At 34.0% G+C, this 18,397-nt stretch overlaps 4 protein-coding genes across 17 annotated transcripts; 2 read left to right on the forward strand and 2 right to left on the reverse strand.

Annotated features, from left to right (window-relative positions):
• Window positions 1-7: 7 nt before the first annotated feature.
• On the reverse strand, window positions 8-10,465 carry LOC145735835 (uncharacterized). 10 transcript variants are annotated; one of them, XM_081989935.1, is made up of 9 exons: window positions 10,058-10,465; window positions 8,360-8,454; window positions 7,684-7,788; window positions 4,878-5,022; window positions 4,485-4,820; window positions 4,140-4,431; window positions 3,722-4,036; window positions 3,514-3,661; window positions 8-2,462 (listed from the first exon to the last, which is right to left on the reverse strand). In XM_081989935.1, the coding sequence occupies exons 2-9, from the start codon at window positions 8,376-8,378 to the stop codon at window positions 2,227-2,229; spliced, it is 1,596 nt and encodes a 531-aa protein (XP_081846061.1). In that variant the 5' UTR covers window positions 8,379-8,454; window positions 10,058-10,465; the 3' UTR covers window positions 8-2,226. The 10 variants fall into 10 exon arrangements, with proteins under 10 accessions (XP_081846061.1, XP_081846059.1, XP_081846062.1 ...); XM_081989933.1 differs by having other exon boundaries at window positions 8,364-8,454; window positions 10,058-10,464; XM_081989936.1 differs by lacking the exon at window positions 10,058-10,465 and adding an exon at window positions 9,660-10,001.
• Window positions 10,466-11,930: 1,465 nt separating this feature from the next.
• LOC145735439 (uncharacterized) lies at window positions 11,931-13,181 on the forward strand. Its single transcript, XM_081989343.1, has 3 exons — window positions 11,931-12,139; window positions 12,192-12,813; window positions 12,867-13,181. The coding sequence occupies exons 1-3, from the start codon at window positions 12,026-12,028 to the stop codon at window positions 13,139-13,141; spliced, it is 1,011 nt and encodes a 336-aa protein (XP_081845469.1). The 5' UTR covers window positions 11,931-12,025; the 3' UTR covers window positions 13,142-13,181.
• A 39-nt stretch (window positions 13,182-13,220) lies between these two features.
• Window positions 13,221-16,381, reverse strand: alc (5'-AMP-activated protein kinase subunit beta-1). 2 transcript variants are annotated; one of them, XM_081989342.1, is made up of 6 exons: window positions 16,009-16,381; window positions 14,302-14,490; window positions 14,175-14,246; window positions 13,933-14,124; window positions 13,629-13,837; window positions 13,221-13,570 (listed from the first exon to the last, which is right to left on the reverse strand). In XM_081989342.1, exons 1-6 carry the CDS (start codon window positions 16,070-16,072, stop codon window positions 13,424-13,426), a joined length of 873 nt encoding a protein of 290 aa, XP_081845468.1. In that variant the 5' UTR covers window positions 16,073-16,381; the 3' UTR covers window positions 13,221-13,423. The 2 variants fall into 2 exon arrangements, with proteins under 2 accessions (XP_081845468.1, XP_081845467.1); XM_081989341.1 differs by lacking the exon at window positions 16,009-16,381 and having other exon boundaries at window positions 13,939-14,124; window positions 14,302-14,603.
• LOC145735441 (serine/arginine-rich splicing factor 7-like) lies at window positions 14,895-18,378 on the forward strand. Of its 4 annotated transcripts, none has more exons than XM_081989351.1 (5): window positions 14,895-15,196; window positions 15,357-15,505; window positions 15,561-15,714; window positions 15,773-15,940; window positions 17,401-17,620. In XM_081989351.1, exons 2-5 carry the CDS (start codon window positions 15,388-15,390, stop codon window positions 17,528-17,530), a joined length of 570 nt encoding a protein of 189 aa, XP_081845477.1. In that variant the 5' UTR covers window positions 14,895-15,196; window positions 15,357-15,387; the 3' UTR covers window positions 17,531-17,620. The 4 variants fall into 4 exon arrangements, with proteins under 4 accessions (XP_081845477.1, XP_081845476.1, XP_081845475.1 ...); XM_081989350.1 differs by having other exon boundaries at window positions 14,896-15,208; window positions 15,373-15,505; window positions 17,595-18,378; XM_081989349.1 differs by having other exon boundaries at window positions 14,897-15,196; window positions 17,595-18,378.
• Window positions 18,379-18,397: the final 19 nt, after the last annotated feature.

Below are 18,397 nucleotides of genomic sequence, written 5' to 3' on the forward strand. Positions count from 1 at the left end.
CAATATATGAAAATAAAAATAACTTTATTAAACCCATCCACCAAAATAAAAAAAACAACTACTTCACAAACAATTACATGGAACTAAAAGACAGATAAATTAAAAATAAATATTTTTTCTATACATACAGAGTGGCTTTTAACCATCAATGCTATGAATATTTTGTATAAAGTGTACTAAAGGGGAAACTAGTAAAAGTTTATCAAAATATAGTGTCAGCTTGATCACAAAATTGCTGATTCACCCGGCAATACAATAAATAAATAGTTGCTTTAAAAAATCGCAAATTTACCTATATATTAATGTATTGCACCAATGACTAACAAAGCAATAAATTAAACTGTACATTTAACCTAAAATAGTGGAATGTGCAAAATTATTACTGCTAACTAAATGGATACAAGCAATCCTAAATAAAATTTTACTCAGGATTACTTAATAATCAAAAAATAAATACACGTTGCTTAAAAAAGTGGACCTTACTACAAAATAGTAAAATATACTTTAAAAACAACAAAAAATTTACGTTTAAATAAATCTCAATGTATGTTTAGTGAGTACTAAACATTTACAACAAGTTTGACTCTCGTCAACTGATTTAAACTATTTAACAAGATATATCTATAAAAACTTTTTACACTAACACGATGTATGTATATTATATAAAGTGTAAATTCCAACAATATTTTGGACGGATACTGTTTCGTATAATGCACTTGATATTGAGTGTTCAAGTTCAGGCACTTTATTAATAAATCACCTAACACTACAAATTTTTTGATAAAAATCACATTATAACCCAGTATCAAAACTCTTTTACGAGTAGATTTAAAAAAAATACATTATTTCATGGTTGACTCCAGAATTTACAAAGCGCATACGGCTTTTCATGTTCCTGGAATTTAATGATTGCATACCTGTATACAACTACGTTGAAACGAAGGGCAGGGTTTCGGGTTTACAGTTTTAACCACTAAAAGCGTAAATTCGCGAAGTTCTGGCAGCTTTCGAGTATATTCAGAAAGGTATAGAATACTTTTAAAAAAGTTTCTCACTTTTCACTTCGCTTTTTGTAAATGAACCGATCTTGTAGACTCTTTTGAGTTGTAAATTACTTAAAAAGAAAAAAATATATGTGGTCAAAAAATCCTTGTACTTAACTGATTAATTAGGTTATATTTTACCGCAGTTTAACTGAAACTGACATAAAAAATAGTATTTTGTAGCTTTTATAAAGAAGGAAACAAATCTCACGCAGAAACCCTAAACATATAAGTAGAGATTGGGTTCAACGTGATAAATAACAAGTATGCAATGTTTCATCAAAGTTTTAATATTGTTTATACACAGGCCGTCCGTTTCTCGAGCCTCATGGCTGACTTACTGGATTCAACCATTCTATAAATCAGTTTTTATTTATTATTCGTAATTTTTGTGATAAGATCACAAACCCTACATGTGCAGCATTTGCGTAAATCAGTATATTGGGATTGATCAAAAAAAGGGCCAATCACAAGCTACTGATTTCAGCTTGCTGGGGTTATCTAAAAATTAGAGAAATCCTATGAAAGTGCTAATTAATAATGTTGAGCAAACGGGCATAGGTTGGGCTTTGTCCCTTTTTCAAATAACAGAAATATTCATCATGGGGCTGAAAAAACGGACACCTTTTATAAACTCCCAAATCTGGAAATACTTTTATTAAACAAAAATGCAAAAACGGAATGTTCTGGGTCATATTATCACTTGCTAGAAGGCACTCTATACATATTGTCTAAATACAATTTTCTGTCTATGTACAAAAACATTAAAGTTTCAAAACAAACGTTTGAAATATAACTATGTTTTCTAGAGAAAATCGTGCAACCCTGCAATTAAATTAATATTTTGTTCTCTTTACTTATGTACAATGGAATGAATAAATCGGGAATGTCGTAAAATGTAAAAAAGACACTAAGTAATTAATATTTAAATTAAGGTTCTTTTTCGAATCTTTTCTCAGCAAATTTAGTAAGAAAATAATTGCTTTTCAATTGAGCTTCTTTTAGTCAATAAATGAATAGTCTTTTCTAGAAAATTTGCCATAAAATACACACAAAAACGTTCGGTGCAAAAACATGAGCAAAACCGGAAATTCAGAATAAAATTTGAGTAAATACAAACATTTGTTTGATATTCAGCAATTGAGCCGAAACCCCGTTTAGGTTTCGAGTTAAACATTCATTGTCACTGATGACTTTTACTAAGCAGATGCGAGTTGAATTCGTAAACGTTGCAACATTGCTCGCCGCAAATGTTGCATTTCCACGGATTGGCGTCCGAATGACAACCTTTATGTAAAAAGTATAGAGTTTGATCCGGGAAGCCAATGCCGCAGAAGGAGCATTGTAAATACCTCTTTCCGATGAACCGCCACAAGGAAGAATCGGAGGGCTGTTCTGATCCAGTCGATGTTATTGTACCTGTCAAAAACAAAATACATGAAAGAACAGACAAACAAAATGTTGTTCATGTTTTTTTTCTTTTTTTAATGGGTACAAAAGTACAGTTTTTAAGAAAATATTGACCTTTTACTGCAGGGTGGTCCACCACGAACCACCGGGATTCATTATGGAAAAGTTTCATCTAAAATATTTTCAAAATGGTGGCACATCCGATTATTCCGAAAGTAAATACCAACTTAGTTATTTTAAATACACAGATACTGATTATACAACATAATACATGAAATACGAGTATGTCCAGAATTTGTCGTAGAACCCAAAAAAAAAAAAGGAAACACTATACGGTAGGGCCTCTAAAAGCTTTGTTAGCCTTTGAGAAACCCTTCAAAACTGGCAAAAGCCTCTAAAGAGTTTGCTTGAATAACCCTAAAAACTTCCAAATGTGCCAGAAACCTCTAACAAGAATTTTAAAATTGCCAGAGGACTTTAAAAGCTTTACAAGCCTTTGAGAAACCTTTTGAAACTGCCAGGAGCCTCTAGAGACCTTTGGGATGGCCAGAGACTTCTGGCAATCATCTTGGATTGGTCAGAAACCTATAAAAGTGTAATTTAGCACTGCCAGAGACCTATAAAAGCTTTCTAAGCTTTCGAGAAACCTTTTGAAACTACCAAAAGCCCCTGAAAGAGTAATTTAGAACTGCCAGAGACCTATAAAAGCTTTCTAAGCTTTCGAGAAACCTTTTGAAACTACCAGAAAGCCCTGAAAGAGTAATTTAGAACTGCCAGAGGCCTCTAAAAGCTTTGTAAGCCTTCAACAAACCTATTGAAACTGCTAGAAGCCTCTAGAGAAGTGTGGGACGGCCAGAGACCTCTGGCAACCATCTTGGATTTGCCAGAAGCCTCTAAAAGAGTAATTTAAAACTGCAGAAGCCTCTAGAGACATTTGGGACTGCCAGAGGCCTCTGGCGATCATCTTGGTGGACCACCCTGATATAGCCATATTGTGAGCCCGTTAAAAATATCCCACAAAAATTACTGATTTATTAATGAGTAAATCAAAGAAACTTACCATTTGTAATATTATTTGCATCCGTCGGGGAATTTTCCGAATTCCCATTGTTAGGGGAAGCAGTCGAACGTCCTCTACTCGACGAGTTACTTCTGGAGATCAATTTTCTCTTCAAATCGTCGCGCAGTAAACTTTTTAAAGGGGAAACCTGCCAACAAATGAAACCACCTCAGTTACAGAACAAAACTGATAACACAATCAAACTAACCTTAATCAGTGAACTCAAGCTACTGCTCGTAGCGTTCTGAATGGTGACGTTGTCAGAGTCCCCCCCTACACTACCAGGTCCGTTTCGCTTCGAACTGTCGTTGTACTCTTCACCAGGTTCTTGCTTAATAGGAATGAGGGAAATGGATGGCGTTATGTTGGTTTCCTGTTCCATTCGCAACGAATTGGGCTGGATGTGGCTGCTGGTTGGGGCATTTGAATTCGAATCGGCAGATTGTGGCGAACTTGGACTGTCCCCGTTCACCATACACTTTGATTCTGCTTGTGATGAGTTGCTGGTTCTTTGTTGTGAATCCTAAGTTCAATTAAGATATTGTTTACGAAAATTAAAAAAAAAAGAAAATCAGCTCAAACTGATATCAAATTAATTATAAACTATTCGATAAAATATTACTTACAGTTGAAGGTGAATATACAGAAGCAGGGGCATCCGCCATAGAAATTTCTACGTGTGGGGTCAAGAAATGCATTGGTGGTGTGGCATTGTCTGCGCTTCGGTTCCCATTTGAGTCACCAGAGTCACTGTAGTTTGCTGAAGCGCCTGACGTCACACTTACTGACAAGTTTGACCCCAGCTGATTTAGAGAGCTGAGCGCCCCATCAACGGGACTGAAACCCTGCTGAGCAGCAGCTGCTATTAACTGTGACTGCGTTCCTGGCGCTCCTGGATTATCCAAGTCAATACCATGTCTAAAAGCATTAAAAAAAATCACATTTTGTAAAATAAATTGTGAAATAAATACCTGTTGAAGAAATGAATTCGTAAACTTTTCATAGACCCAGCCCGGTAATTGCATAATGGACAAGACTTGACCAGATCGTGCTGTCCAACATGTTCATTTTGGAAATGCGCCCTCATAGCGATTTGACGTTGAAATCCCCGATTACAAATGGGACAATGGTACGGGAGCGTTTTTGTGTGTGTGGTAAAATGTTCTGCTAAATGATCTTTCCGAAAAAACCGTTTTTGGCACACCCTGCACTCGTATGGCTTTACACCAGTGTGCCGCATTTTGTGCCTTCGCATGTTGGCGCCATTTGAGAATTTCATATTGCAGACGTCACACTCGAACATTTTTCTAGAAAATTGGGAAAACATGTTTAAATTGCACCAGATAACAAAATGATGTTTTTACCTATGAGCCCGGTCTGCTGGTGGATTGTTGTTTTCAGCCACCTCCATTTCGGTTTCGTTTGGTGATGCGTGCGAAATGGTAATATGATTCGTCAGAGCAGTGGCTGTTGAGGCCTCAAAATCACATCTAGTGCATTTGTGTCCCCCTAAAAATTTTGAAAAACCTTTTGATTAAATGCATTACTTACATTACATTACAAGGAAACCAAATTCGACAGGATGTCACCAATGCCATCTGCGCTTTAGAGATTGAAACATTGGTGCACACGTTGTAGGATGGTCAGGAGACCTGAAAAGAAGTCAACCCAAGATTTTGATTGGGTTACCTAAACCATAACCTACTTAAATTAGGCCAATTTTTACCAATTATAAGCATTTTTTTGAAGTTTTTTAAAGATAACTTAGTTTTTTTAAAACTTAATTAAATTAAGTTGTTTTACACCAATGGGCTTGGCTCAAATCTATCCAAAACTATCTTAAAATTAGCTAATAACATGAATTTTTACGATTTTCATCAATTTCGCGATTTTTGCTACAAAAAAATCGATTTTGCCCATTTTCAATAACTATTAGTTTATTGAATAAATGAAGAGCTAAGAAAGAAATTGCCTCAAGAGCTATTGAAAATAGACAACAACGGATTTTGTTATAGAAAAAAATTACAGAATTGATAAAAATCGTAAAAATATGTTTTTAGCTAAATTTACGATAGTTTAAATGGACTTTCCTACACCTTTTTGTATAAAATTTTAAGTTATCTTGAAAAAATGTCGGAAAACTGAATTGATCTAATTTACATACGTTATGGGGTAGGTAACCTAAATAAAATCTTGCGTTGGCTTCTTTAGATCCTAGACAAAAACACGAGAAAATATAGGCCAAACTTTGGCAAAACCCAAAAAATGCGATTTTTCTATTCCTCTAAGCCTATGCCAAGTTTCAGATTATTTGTTACGTAGTGTAATAATGTACCAATCTAAATCACTAAATTTACCAGTTTTACAGGACAAAACAAGCCTGATACGAGCAACTTAAAAAGTACCTAAATGAGGTTGCAAAAATCAACAACAAAAATATTTGTAAACTTATCATTGTTCAATTACTATCTTGACTAACACAAACATTGGAGTTTTTGATTAAAAATCACAGGGTCAGCACAAGTTTTGAAATACACTAAATAATTGAAATTGAAACAAATGAATGTTTAAAATATACCTTTTCCAGCTTTCCTCCCTTTTGCCATTTTTGTGCACTGCGATAATTCTTTACGCGTTGCTACCCAAGCTAAAACTGAACTGAAGAACTCACAAAAGGGATATACTTGCAAATTTTATAGGAAAGGGCCATAAAACTAGGATAATTTAAGCAAAGAATTTACCTGCCTTTGACGGGATAAACCCAAAGGCATTGCGACCGATTTTAAGAAATCCCACTGTTGCCCTACTTGCAAAAAATTTACAACATCCTGCCAATATGATTTTTTTTATGATACCTTAAAGGTATTTTGTCAAACAAAACATACCTTAAAAGATTTACTTATGGGTACAAGGATATTTTGTAAAGTTTTATGATAATTAAGACTTCCCAAATATTAGATAAACAGCATGCTCGCCAAGAGGACGCCTTAACAAAGGTATTTATTTAAATGACCTTAAATGGGGTTGTAAATATTTATTACCGGGATAATAAACACTTTTTATTTGCAAGTTTTATCCTAGTTTACTGACCTTAAAAGAAAATAACTGGAGAGTGCTGCGATCAGAGAGTAGTCAAAATTTTGGTTAAAGTAAAAGTTCAAATTACACCGATATTTGTGGTAATTTCCCAGATCCCATTGGACTACACCCTCATTAAAGTATATTGGCAAACTTTAATCTCTAAGAACTTAATCACAGTAGAACGAATTTATCTTGCCGGGTTTTTATTACTCTACCCCAAATTAGTCATAAAAGCCGAACGGGAACTAACTTGACTAGATGGACATGTCCAAATTGTATTAAAATCGGTTTTCCCAGGCAAAATTACTGTATTGTTGTTTTTTCAACATGCATACTTGCAAATCTTTAAATATATCTAGAGAAGTTTCTCAGATATATCACCCAGTATTTTCGCTTTCTTACAAAGAAAAAACAAAAAAAAAAGATTTTGACCCCAGAAACTAAACTTGACTGAACCTATAAGAACATTCGATACCTAATTATAATAATGAGACTTTAAACTCGTAATTAAGCTAGCGTACAAAACAACGCATCCCGGTAAGTCAACCCCGGTAAGTTACCTAAACAATCTAAATTTTCTCTCTATATTCTATTACTAAATTGTAACTTTACCTTTGTGTTTAACAGGCTGCAGGTACAACAAAGTAACAAACTTCTTTTTTGTAATTTTTACGGGCTTAGGAGCCATTTTAAACCAGACTTTCTATATCACGATCTCACACAAAAATAAGCGTCCCTTAACAAACGGAACCATTTCAGGATGTTTTGATATTATTTAGTACCTGCGCACTAGTTCAAGTGCAGAGAATTATCCAGTTGGGCAAAACAAAGGATTCTCAATAGTTTTTGGATTATTTTATGATCTTTGGAGATATCCCAAATATATTACAAGCTTTTAATTCAAAATGTGTCGTTTTGACCCTGTCAGTTAGTAAAAGTAGCTCAAAAAGTTTTTTTTTTGAGTAGAATAATCCGTATTCCGACGATTTAGTGTTATTGTCCAATTGGAGTAATTTCAACCTCTACCTAAATTATATGACCCTTTGTTCCAAGGGTACAACACCCATTATATGCCAATAACTTACTTACCTTCAGATGAGTCGTAATTTGAGTTTGATCCCGTCACCCTGTCTTCTGTTTGATCATCGTCTTGTTTCTCTAATTGCCTAAGTGCTATGGGTACAATATTACTTCCTAAAAGAAGATATGATTTCAATATCGCTTATAAGCACTTTACACATTAAGAACTATCATAAAAAATTGCCTTTAAACCTCAAATGTATTAACCTAATGTAATCAAGCAAGTAGGGGAGGTATTCCAAAATAGTTTATTGTAATTTAAATCTGGCTACTGTTGCAGCGCCTCTTAAGACAAAATACATAAAACATAAAAACGTAGTAACAGCTCAATCCAGTAATATTATTGCTTAAAAGCACATTGACGATTGATATCATCGAGATTAGTCCTATTGATAAGTATATCAAAACTCAAATGATGTAAATTATCTGCTAGATAATAGTGAAACTTTTTGTTCTTTCATGTGCTAGTTAGTTATTCTAATAATGGTTATTTACTACAACTGTATACCCAGTGTAATAAATAATCAGTGTTACTCACTAACTGATTAATTTATTTAATCTTTGTGAATGAAAGCCCTCCTAATATAAACGTTAATTACTATGCGTAATTTTTGTAAATTGATTTTTGATAACTGAATTTTACATTTAAGACCCTAAATTAAATAAATTGGACGAGTATCATTACCTACCAGAATCTGCCTCATTTTCTGTGGCAGTATTGGCCATGATCACCGGGATGTTGTCGATTTTGGGGAGTTTGGGCAGGCCATCAAACACTCTCTGAAAATATTTAAAAAATTGAGAGTAAATGATAAAACCCACCCAGTAACAAGATACACATTTTATTTCGTTAATTAATATTATTGCTAATAATTGAAGCATTTCGTCATAATTTCAAATCCCAATAATAAGAAATAAGTTGTCAGTTAGGTTGAAAATACAAATTTAATGGCTACTGGAAAGTTCAAACATGAGGGACATCAAAACAATAATTATTGTTTATGGATTGAGAACATCATAAAAAATGCTGGTATTTCAAGTAGTCCAAATAGGTGTGTTGCACAGCATCTGTTTAAAAGCACATTCTTAACGTTGTGATGGTTTGTTTAGTTTGATTTCGGGTTTTAGAATAGGTATTGCTACTTTGGCTATTATAGTTACTCAAAACTATTTGAGCAGGTGAATTTAAATAGATGAATGAAAACCTAAAACATTTCACACTGAATTAGTACATGAAAACCATTAACAAGACTTTAACAAAGCAAATTATGAACTTTTACGGCATGCTTCTTTAAAAATTAAATGAGACCTGATTATAGAGGTTGCGCCATTTTCGTGACGCATATATGGAGTTAACGGTTTGACTTACAAAATCTTTAAGATGAGTCAAATAAAAGAGGGTTTATCATTGAGAGTCTGGATTGAACAACTCTGCTACATCTTTGTTTTGAAATATTCCTAATACTAAGATATTCTTGTAAATCTGTTAAAAAAAAAAACCAAGAACTTGTGAATGCTTTGTCCATCTAGGTTAGTAAAACCTAAGGTCAAATAATATACTATGTTTGCAGGGAAAAAGCAAATAATGACCACAGACTACATCTTATTTATCCCAAAAAGTATAAAATATATACAATATATGACATGTCTTATTTCTTCCCTGAAATCTTTAACAAATACAACTAAAAGACCTCATCTTATTTTTTGTATGACATACTGGGTGTTGTTTGAACACCCTTTAACTACATATGCTTTTAATTACTTCTTGAAAATCCTATATAAAGGACATCACATACATTTGAATAACAAATTTCTTTATTAGTTGTAAACAAGTGCACTAATTATGTTGTAAACAAACTGAAATCCCCAAACCAATACCAAAAAATTAAATCAAATAGACAGCAAATGTAAAGAATTTATGCAGTGAAATTCAGAACTAACAGTAATTGCAAAACATCCAGTTCAATAACCAGAATGGGGCCCACCTTTGATGTAACCTATTTTTCGCAGCAGGTCATGTAAACGGCCACGGGCTAGAAAAGTTGGTTCTGTATGTCTGCACACTTAAACAATTACATCACAAAGTTCTTAAACTGAAGGCGATTCTAATGAAATTTTGATAGCAACAAACAACAAACCCGCAATTCCCGACTAGAAAGTAAACCTACTGTAAATGGATAAATTTTAAAGCAGGCCAAAGGCTTGAACACGTAAGCAGAGAGGCCTGCCCGCCGAGTAACGTTACATTTGGGATACGAGGATGTCCCTAATGAGAACACTGCACTTTTATGCACTAGATATCAACAAATAACAGCTTTTCACACAGTGCCATAACCTTAATCTGGGCGAACGGGGTATTTAAATGAAAAACGGGCATACTTACGGGACTGGGAACAAACGTAAATTGTGAAACTACCGTCTACATTAAAAAACACCTGTACACATTCTGTTGACCGCTTTTCGAGCCGTTCCAGGTTGACGTTGACCTGGCAGGGGAAGTGGGATCGTGGCCCTGGACAGGACCGGACTTGCTTTTACGACTCGCTGTTTTCGGGATTTCACAGTTTTTTAGTTTAAAATTGATTGGTTTCATTGTTTTTGCTGAAATTGATACGATTATTATTAGTAATGATAATTTAAAATTCAAACAGAAGTTGAAAACCCTAAAAGTGTCTACACTTTAGATACCTACTATTTTATACAATGTTAATTTCTAAACTTATAAATCATAAGAATTTAAGCCACTTCCAGTAAAAACCTTTTAAATGTAAAATTAATTAATCAAGTCTTTTTAATTTTTGATTTTGAAAACAAAAAGTTGGGTTAGGGACGGTAGGGTTAGTGAACTTTTGACATTTAACAGTATCTCTAGAGGTCAACTGTCATCTTGAAAATATCGAAGGCATTTGATAAGCGTTTTATAAAATATAATTGTAACGTTGCCTTTATTTTAAACGTATTTGGTGAGAAACAACTTATCTAGCTACTTTAACATGATTTCGTTGAGGTTTTTCTTGCCTTATCTGCAGCTGTCTGCAACGTCACATCACGTGACAGTCAATAGGTAGTTAATAAGTATTGTCATGTGATTAACTAGCAAATTAAAGACTGTTTATTAATTTGTTTAATTTACTATTACTGCTGAAATTGATTATCTTTCGTACAGTAATAATTGACCTACAACGACCGCAAAAATATCAGAGTCAGGCCCTGTACATCTCCTTGTAGAGATGGGAATCGAGCATATTGCGTAAAATCATGACTTCAATAAATGCGCCTGTATCCCAGTGAGAAAACTTTACTGGTAAACGATAAAACAAGGATAATTTAGTAATGACGAAGCGCATATCGTTATCAAAAATTTGCCAAACTTGCTATTTTACGGCTTAAATTTAAAAGTAGGTAAACATGTCAGCGCGACCGCGCACTTCTCCAAACAGGACTTGGGAATGGGATCTTACGAAAGTCGACTTCTTCGCGCAGTTAGCGGGTTCACGAGCGTTTTAATTTGAAGAACATTCGCATTGTCGTTAACATCATAGTCCGTAAATCAGATTCAGCAAGAAAATATTAATTTTAAATACTTTGAAGAGCTTTCAATGTGCGTTTTTGAGATATTCCAAGTTACTTTCAACGCAGCGCTCCTTCTAGTTTTCGCTAGATGATATGCAATAGGGTGTCAACGCAAAAACTCTCAGATACCTAGTTTGTATCAACAGGTGGGAAAAGCCTGAATTATTTTTTCGATTTGGGAGGGTGTGTGGAACCTGTCGCATTTTTAAGGGTTTCATGGGGCACAGGTACTATTGTTATACCTAACAGAGGGTACCACACTCCCTTTTCTTAAAAACTTGACTTTGAAACAGGTTCTTTTTGAGACGGCCTTTATATTAAATTACTCGTCTGGAAAGTCACAAGGTTTAGTTAAAATATTAGTCGGATTAACCCCCATGTGAACCATGACATATTTAATATTATGACGATTTTTACATAAAAAAGATAATTTATGGGTTAATTTAATAAAATTTTTCAAACTGGATTTATAAGACTAACTTTGATTATGGTTCTTTTCTATAAAAATCATGCTTTTCCAATAATTTTCAATAAAAAGAACCAAAAAAAATGTTAAATGACTGATATGAACAGAAATGAGGATTGTGCCTGTGGCCTTTCCATTTGTTAAACACGAGTTCACTAATGGAAATGGACCCATGCCTGCATCTGGTTAGTGTCAAATGTCGTTTATGTCATTGTCATTTTTTGTGTTTTTGATGTTTTTTTAATAACCCAACAATTAAAATGATAAACAAAATACTACTGTACAGTTTTAAGAATTAATTATTAGTGAAAAATGGATATTTCTAACGTATGTCGAACCTGCCTTCGCGTCCCCAAAGCCCCACAAAATCTATTTGAAAATAATAATGACTTACTAAACAAAATTGAAACTATTGCTTCTGTAGTGGTAAGATAAAAATAAGTGCTTCTGTGATATCCATATATCTGCTTAATTTCAGATTGAAGAAAACCAAGAATTATCCAGTCAAATATGTGAAGAATGTTATGAAAATATCAACAGTTTTTATGACTTCCGCAAAGTAATAATTACCACAGATTGTGACTTAAAGTCCAGACTTAAAACCCTAAAAACAACAGACTATGTACACAAAGCTAGAAGTAAAATGAAATCTCTAGCTGTGAAACTAGAGCCTGAAGAGTTGTTAAAAAATATCAAATCAGAAGATGAGTGTAAAAAGGAGTTTAAAGAAGAAAAAGACATACCTGAAGAGAAATTTGATGTGATGAAAGACTTAAAGTGTAAATTGTTTCAATGTAGTGAGTGTAAAGAATGGTTTGATTCCAAACTGAAATTAAACAATCATAAAAGAAGCAAACATTCTCTACCTGGTGTATGCAACATTTGTGGCACTGTGGTTAGATCAGACAATTTAACTAAACACTTAAGAGTTCATTCAGACAACCCTGTCAAATGCAAAGAGTGTGGTAGATTATTTAAGAACTCAGAATCATTGAGAACTCACAGGTTTGTGCATTCCAACAGATCTTATACTTGCCACATTTGTGGTAGAGTATTTAAATTGAAGGGTGAGCATACAGGTCACCTAAAAATTCATTCAGGTAAATGAATGTTTATGTTATATGAGTGAATGAAATGTGGTGTGTATTTTCAGATCCAGACTATCGTAAGTCAGCTTGTCCATTATGTGGGAAAAAGGTACATGAAATGAGAAAACACATGCAAACCCACACTGGCCAAAAACCTTTTGTTTGCAATACTTGTCATAAATGTTTCAGCAGCCCTTATGCTTTAAAAGTTCATGGAAGACAACACACAAATGAAAGACCTTATGTCTGTGACTATTGTGGTTATACTTTCCTGCAAAGAGTGTCTTTAAAATCACATTTGCTTTCTAAACATGGTTTACTTAATAATGATGATTTGTGATATTCTTATATTACATAGTTGGTATTGCTGCTTAAATAAATCAGTTTTTTTAATTCCCATTAAAAAAAAACAATCCAAACAACCAAATATTAATAAGCTTTAATTACACTTTAAAAAATAAATATGTTACATTATTTACATCAACAATTTTAAAGTAAATCAATATACTAAGTCTGAAACTGCAAGTAGAATACTGCACTAGGCCTGATCAGACAGAAGCCAAGAATAAACTATACCAACTCCTTAAAATATCAACTGCCTCAATAACATAAAATTGTTTAATTAAATGGGCTTATACAAAAGAGTAGTAACATATTTCTTCCTGTATCTATGGGTGGCACTAAGCACCATAACTCCATCTTTAATAGACAATGCATACAAATGGTTCAACATCACATGGTTTGGCTCAGGTAGTAAGGTAGGTTCACACTGAAGATAAAATTTAATATAAAGTTTATGATGAAAACCATAAGTGAATAAGACTTACTGATAATGGAGTATCCTTGTTTAAAATAACTTGAAGCAAGTGTGGTGGCAATATTGGTGGGCCACTGTTTTTTTCCCAAGGCTTGTGGACTGGAATCTCTTGGGAGAATTCCTTTTGACTGTCATCTTTTGCACTTTCCTGATCCTTGGCCAGGGCTTGGAAAACTTCAAAGTCTGACTGTTTCACACTAATCATATTGTTCTTTTCTCCTAAAATAGACATACATATTTTTAACTCTTTCTTCATGTCTGGCAGATTGGATGATTTGATGGTGGAAATAAAATAAAAAAAAATAAAAGTTTACCTTTACCTGTAGATTCATTTTCAACAACACTGCTATGAGGATCATTTTTCCACTCCCCATCAACATAATACCGATATTGATGTTCTCCTTCAGGCAAATCAATGATTGTGACAAAATCACCATGACTCTTCACCATTGGAATAGTCTCCCAATTTGAAAATGTCCCACAAATGGCCACATCTTTACCTCCCCCTACAGAGACCACTTAATACCAAAATTACCGCACATTACCTCAAACTTACCTTCCCAACGGAATACTGTTGGTGTCTTTGAGTTGGTGGTTACATTAGTTGTTATTGCAGTACCTTCAGACACTAGAAACAATTCAGTTAAAAACGTTAAACGGCGCTGGTTTAAAGTGGAACATACCTGTATTAGCTCTAGGCCGGTTGTAAGCAGCTGTAGGTTTAGTAAAATAAGGTTCTTCATCGTCTTGGGGTGCATGAAAACCGACCTTGTCTGGAACCTTGTCGAATATAAAGGCCTGTCCTTCTTTCATAGGGGATGACGGCGCCGTTTCTGACGATTTTTGCCTGTCTCTGGGAGGTCCCGCACTACCTGCATTACCCATTTTGTGGTCACTTGTTTGCCAAATACGTAAAATTCGGAAAATTTTTAAAAATGCAGATACAAGCCTTTTTAGTTTGATGTTTGATGTTTGTTTGAGTTTTGACAGATGTGACAGGTGACACGCGATCGGTTGTAAAAAGTCAGCCAGAAAACGCAATGTTGTCTGTTGCCAATTGAGATAAAGAAATCGATGATTTATGAGATTATAACAGTTTATAAACATGAGTAACATAAAATAAACTGTTTTTTAAATACAAGTTAAGTAGAAAAAAGTTTAAATAAATTCCTTATCACCAGGTTTTTTAATTAGATTAGCAAATACAAAACGATTTTTGTTTTGACTCCAGAAATGGCAACATTGCGTATAATTTAAAACGTCAAACAAGAGGCCATTTTTAATTTTGCGATTGCGTGTGGCGTGTGCGTAGATGTTGGTGCGGTGTGGTTCATGTTCATGGTTCATTCTTTTCCTTAATTTTATGGTTCATACCATGAGGAATTTTTACTAATGATTGACTATTGTAAATTTAAAATATCACAGTAACATTTCTAGTTTAAATTTACAGTATTTCAAACTGTTCAAAACAAACATTTTAGCTTGTACTAAAAACCATAGAAAAGGTATTTGTTATCAGTTCCCCACTACAGTAGTTTATTAAAGTTGATATTTGTATTAATAACCGAAATTTACCAGGTAAGAATATTCGTTTTGTAAAACTTGTGTAGTTAGTAAAATTTTCTCCTGAATATCTAATATAAAGTGTCAAAATCTTGAAATTAGTACACCCCCTAACTAGGCTAATCTAATTAAAGTAACTAAATCAATATTACTTTTAACTCTTAAACATGGCCAGTTCTGGGAAATCAAAGAGTCAAAGTCGTTCAATGAGTACTAGCAAAAGCAGGTCAAGGAGCTTGAGCTCATCCCTCAGCAGGTCGCGCTCACGGTCCAGAAGTGGCAGCAGTGAACGTGATGGACACCGTCTTCACATTGCTGATATTGGTAAGCTTTGGCTCATGTATAAACTTAATTTTTTAAATACTTTATTATTGATTAGGTGATGATGTTAGAAAGAGTGACCTTGAACGAGTTTTTGCCCCTTATGGGGAGCTTAAAGAGATTTGGTTAACCAACAGTACACCATGTTTTGGTTTTGCAGTGTATAAGGATAAAAAAGATGCTGCCATTGCTGTTAAGGCTTGTGATGGGGCGTAAGTTTAGTTTTACCTGTTACTAGTTGTAGTTATTTATTATCTTATAAATGATTAGGGAGATTTGTGGCACTCGCATTAGAGTGAGCTATGCTCGCCCCAGAACTCGCGGTCAAGGACGCCGATTTTACTCTAATAATATGAGATGCTACCAATGTGGTTATAGTGGCCACTTTTATAGAGATTGCCCTGAAATAACTGGTGGGAGTGATAATCGAAAAGATCGGTAAGTTGCACACTTTTCAAGATTTAAAATGGGAAGCACATACTGTTTTTATTCAATGTTGAACTTACCCTCAAAAGAAAAATTTTTGAACATCATTTTTGGTGGTCTGTTCACTGCAGATGGATCAGTCATTGCACTGGATGAATATCACTTAACAAAAGAAAAAACCTCAAGTCACGCTACTAGACAAGTTAACTAGTTCTCACAAAAATTGTTCAATTAATTTATGTAAGCTGAAAGCATTTAGTTTGAAGGTGAATTGGTTTAAACTATTGACGTAAAACTTAGCAGGAAGATGCAACAGTAACACTAAAAACAAGTTGTTATTTTGCTACCCAGAGTGATAATGGACCTTTATTGAATGTTTACTTTATAGAGTAAACAACTCTGAGACAAAGTAGACAGGCTTAAATAATTTAAAGAATCTTAATTTATATGTCCAGCCAACAGTTAAACAACATCAATTTGTTTTCAGCTTGTAAATTGTTGACCTTAATTAGGTTGCTTCTTGTTAGTTGATCTGTTCAGCAAACCTAATCATATGACAATTTGTATACATTTTTAATATTGAGGACAATGTGTGCTTCCTGTTTATTTTTTCTAAGATGTTTCTGTTATTTGGTTCGAATTCAAAACAACTTTTATGAAGCCCAAATTAAATTGCATAGGAAATGAGATGAGTTACTTTTAATTTAGGTAAATTAATAGTCAAGGTCGTATTCATGTTTTTCACTCTATTGGTATCCATGTGTTTTTTTGGTCAGTAGCGTGCGATTTTTATGTAATTTAGTGGTTTAATGTACAGTGAAATCCTTCTATGTACTCACAAATAATCAGTTATGTTTATGCAATAACTGGTACAGTGGTTGTAATGTACTCAATTCTATTTGCTTTTTATACATGATAACAGGTTCTAAATTTAACATTCAGATAATGTTATTTACCAAGTACTGGTGACAAGAAAACATATGGACCTAGATTTATGGGTATTTTCACTTTCATATTTTGGTTTAGTTGTCTTGTTTTGTTTGTGAAGGAAAGTCCAACAAACGTTTTTAACTATTATGCCTAAAAACTCAATTTTAATTCTTTAATTTTTGTATTAACAAAATGTTCTACTATTTGGTGTAGACCAAATGATTGACATTTGAGTTTGCTGGATTTTTTTATCACCAAACTCATCATTATCACTTCAAACCATTAATTTCATTGTGTTAGCTCTGTGTCTGTAATGGATGAATCCTTTTGTATCTGATGGTTATAAGTTCAGAAAGCCTTCAGTTGGCATGAACAAAGACAGACGTTAAAAGATTGACACAAAAAAGCTTATCCATGCTTTGTGTTTTGTCCCTAACCAAACCCTGATTAGCTTTCTCATGTAGCGCATTTATTTTACTTTTTACTTTACTCAAGATTTTACTAAACACATGTTGACACCTAATTGTTTTGTGATTTGTCAGGCACATGGTATTAGTTGGTATGATGTTTTGGTTATTCATATTATGGGTTAAAGAGCGTTGGTTAAAATGGTCGCAATGGTCGCATCCAGTTGAAATGATGGTTCCAATCGCGGTGTTGAGGAATGGATGAAAAAAAATGATGATGAAATGGTTGCCGTAGCCGAGGTTCACGGTTGTTTGGTCTGGTGTTTTAGTTACGGCAGGGAGAGAAGAAGCCACCGGGGCGACCGCGATAAGGAGTACAGGAGCAGACGGCCTTCGTATAGGTCGCGAAGACGGTCGACCGATGAATTTGGACGCACCAGGAGGCGATCAGAAGGCGGTAGTCGTCGACACCGCTAGTCATGTAGGTATTCTATTTGGTGTAAATTCGGTTTGACACTTGAGTTTTTTTTTGTTTCATTTAAATTACATTTAAAACCAGTTTTGTTTATTTATGTTGAGTAGCATGAATGTCAATCAGGACTTTACCACAAATATCCCTAGTTTGCTATAGCTACGAATACTAATCAAAATATCTAATAACGTCAGAAAGATTGATATGAATCAAGGATGTCGAATGCTTTGTGAAATGTGACGGACTTTGGCAGTTGGTTTTCAATCACCCACTATCAAATGACGTCACAACTTTCAATCAAATGGAATCAAATAATCTTTATAAACTGTATAGCAACGCAGGGTTATTTTGTAAAGCCCTAGTTATGAATTGTAATTGATTTAAAGTTTGGATTCCCATTTATAAATTAGGTTATTTAAGTTGTTGTGTCAAACCGAGCTGAAAAATCTTTATTTGAAAATGTTTTGTATGGTCAAAAATAATTTAGACCAACATTTTCAAATTTTTGTTTATACAAAAAATAAGAGTAACATGTTATAGATTCCTGTTTCACCTACTGTAGTTGTGCATTATTATTGCAGGGTTAAAGTGGTATGTTGTAGAGATCCATGTAAAATTAAATGATCAGTTATAAGAAACAATTGGCCTACTTTATTTGTC

The sequence above is a fragment of the Ips typographus genome, linkage group LG11 (assembly GCF_016097725.1).
Source record: "Ips typographus isolate SLU linkage group LG11, UJ_Ityp_2.0, whole genome shotgun sequence".
Lineage (NCBI taxonomy): Eukaryota > Metazoa > Arthropoda > Insecta > Coleoptera > Curculionidae > Ips > Ips typographus.

What these genes read in the sequence shown, in the direction of transcription:
- LOC145735439 (XM_081989343.1), top strand. Translation starts at nt 12,026, where the DNA reads ATGGATATTTCTAACGTATGTCGAACCTGCCTTCGCGTCCCCAAAGCC. An exon ending in AAACTATTGCTTCTGTAGTG is followed by an intron (nt 12,140 to 12,191) that starts GTAAGATAAAAA and finishes GCTTAATTTCAG; the next exon opens with ATTGAAGAAAACCAAGAATT. An exon ending in TCACCTAAAAATTCATTCAG is followed by an intron (nt 12,814 to 12,866) that starts GTAAATGAATGT and finishes GTGTATTTTCAG; the next exon opens with ATCCAGACTATCGTAAGTCA.
- LOC145735441 (XM_081989348.1), top strand. Translation starts at nt 15,349, where the DNA reads ATGGCCAGTTCTGGGAAATCAAAGAGTCAAAGTCGTTCAATGAGTACT. An exon ending in TCTTCACATTGCTGATATTG is followed by an intron (nt 15,506 to 15,560) that starts GTAAGCTTTGGC and finishes ATTATTGATTAG; the next exon opens with GTGATGATGTTAGAAAGAGT. An exon ending in GTTAAGGCTTGTGATGGGGC is followed by an intron (nt 15,715 to 15,772) that starts GTAAGTTTAGTT and finishes ATAAATGATTAG; the next exon opens with GGAGATTTGTGGCACTCGCA.
- alc (XM_081989342.1), bottom strand. Translation starts at nt 16,072, where the DNA reads ATGACTGATCCATCTGCAGTGAACAGACCACCAAAAATGATGTTCAAA. An exon ending in AAATGAATCTACAGGTAAAG is followed by an intron (nt 13,838 to 13,932) that starts GTAAACTTTTAT and finishes TGTCTATTTTAG; the next exon opens with GAGAAAAGAACAATATGATT. An exon ending in ACAAGGATACTCCATTATCA is followed by an intron (nt 13,571 to 13,628) that starts GTAAGTCTTATT and finishes TTTTATCTTCAG; the next exon opens with TGTGAACCTACCTTACTACC.
- LOC145735835 (XM_081989933.1), bottom strand. Translation starts at nt 8,400, where the DNA reads ATGGCCAATACTGCCACAGAAAATGAGGCAGATTCTG. An exon ending in CGAATTCATTTCTTCAACAG is followed by an intron (nt 4,432 to 4,484) that starts GTATTTATTTCA and finishes TAATGCTTTTAG; the next exon opens with ACATGGTATTGACTTGGATA. An exon ending in CTGTATATTCACCTTCAACT is followed by an intron (nt 4,037 to 4,139) that starts GTAAGTAATATT and finishes AATTGAACTTAG; the next exon opens with GATTCACAACAAAGAACCAG.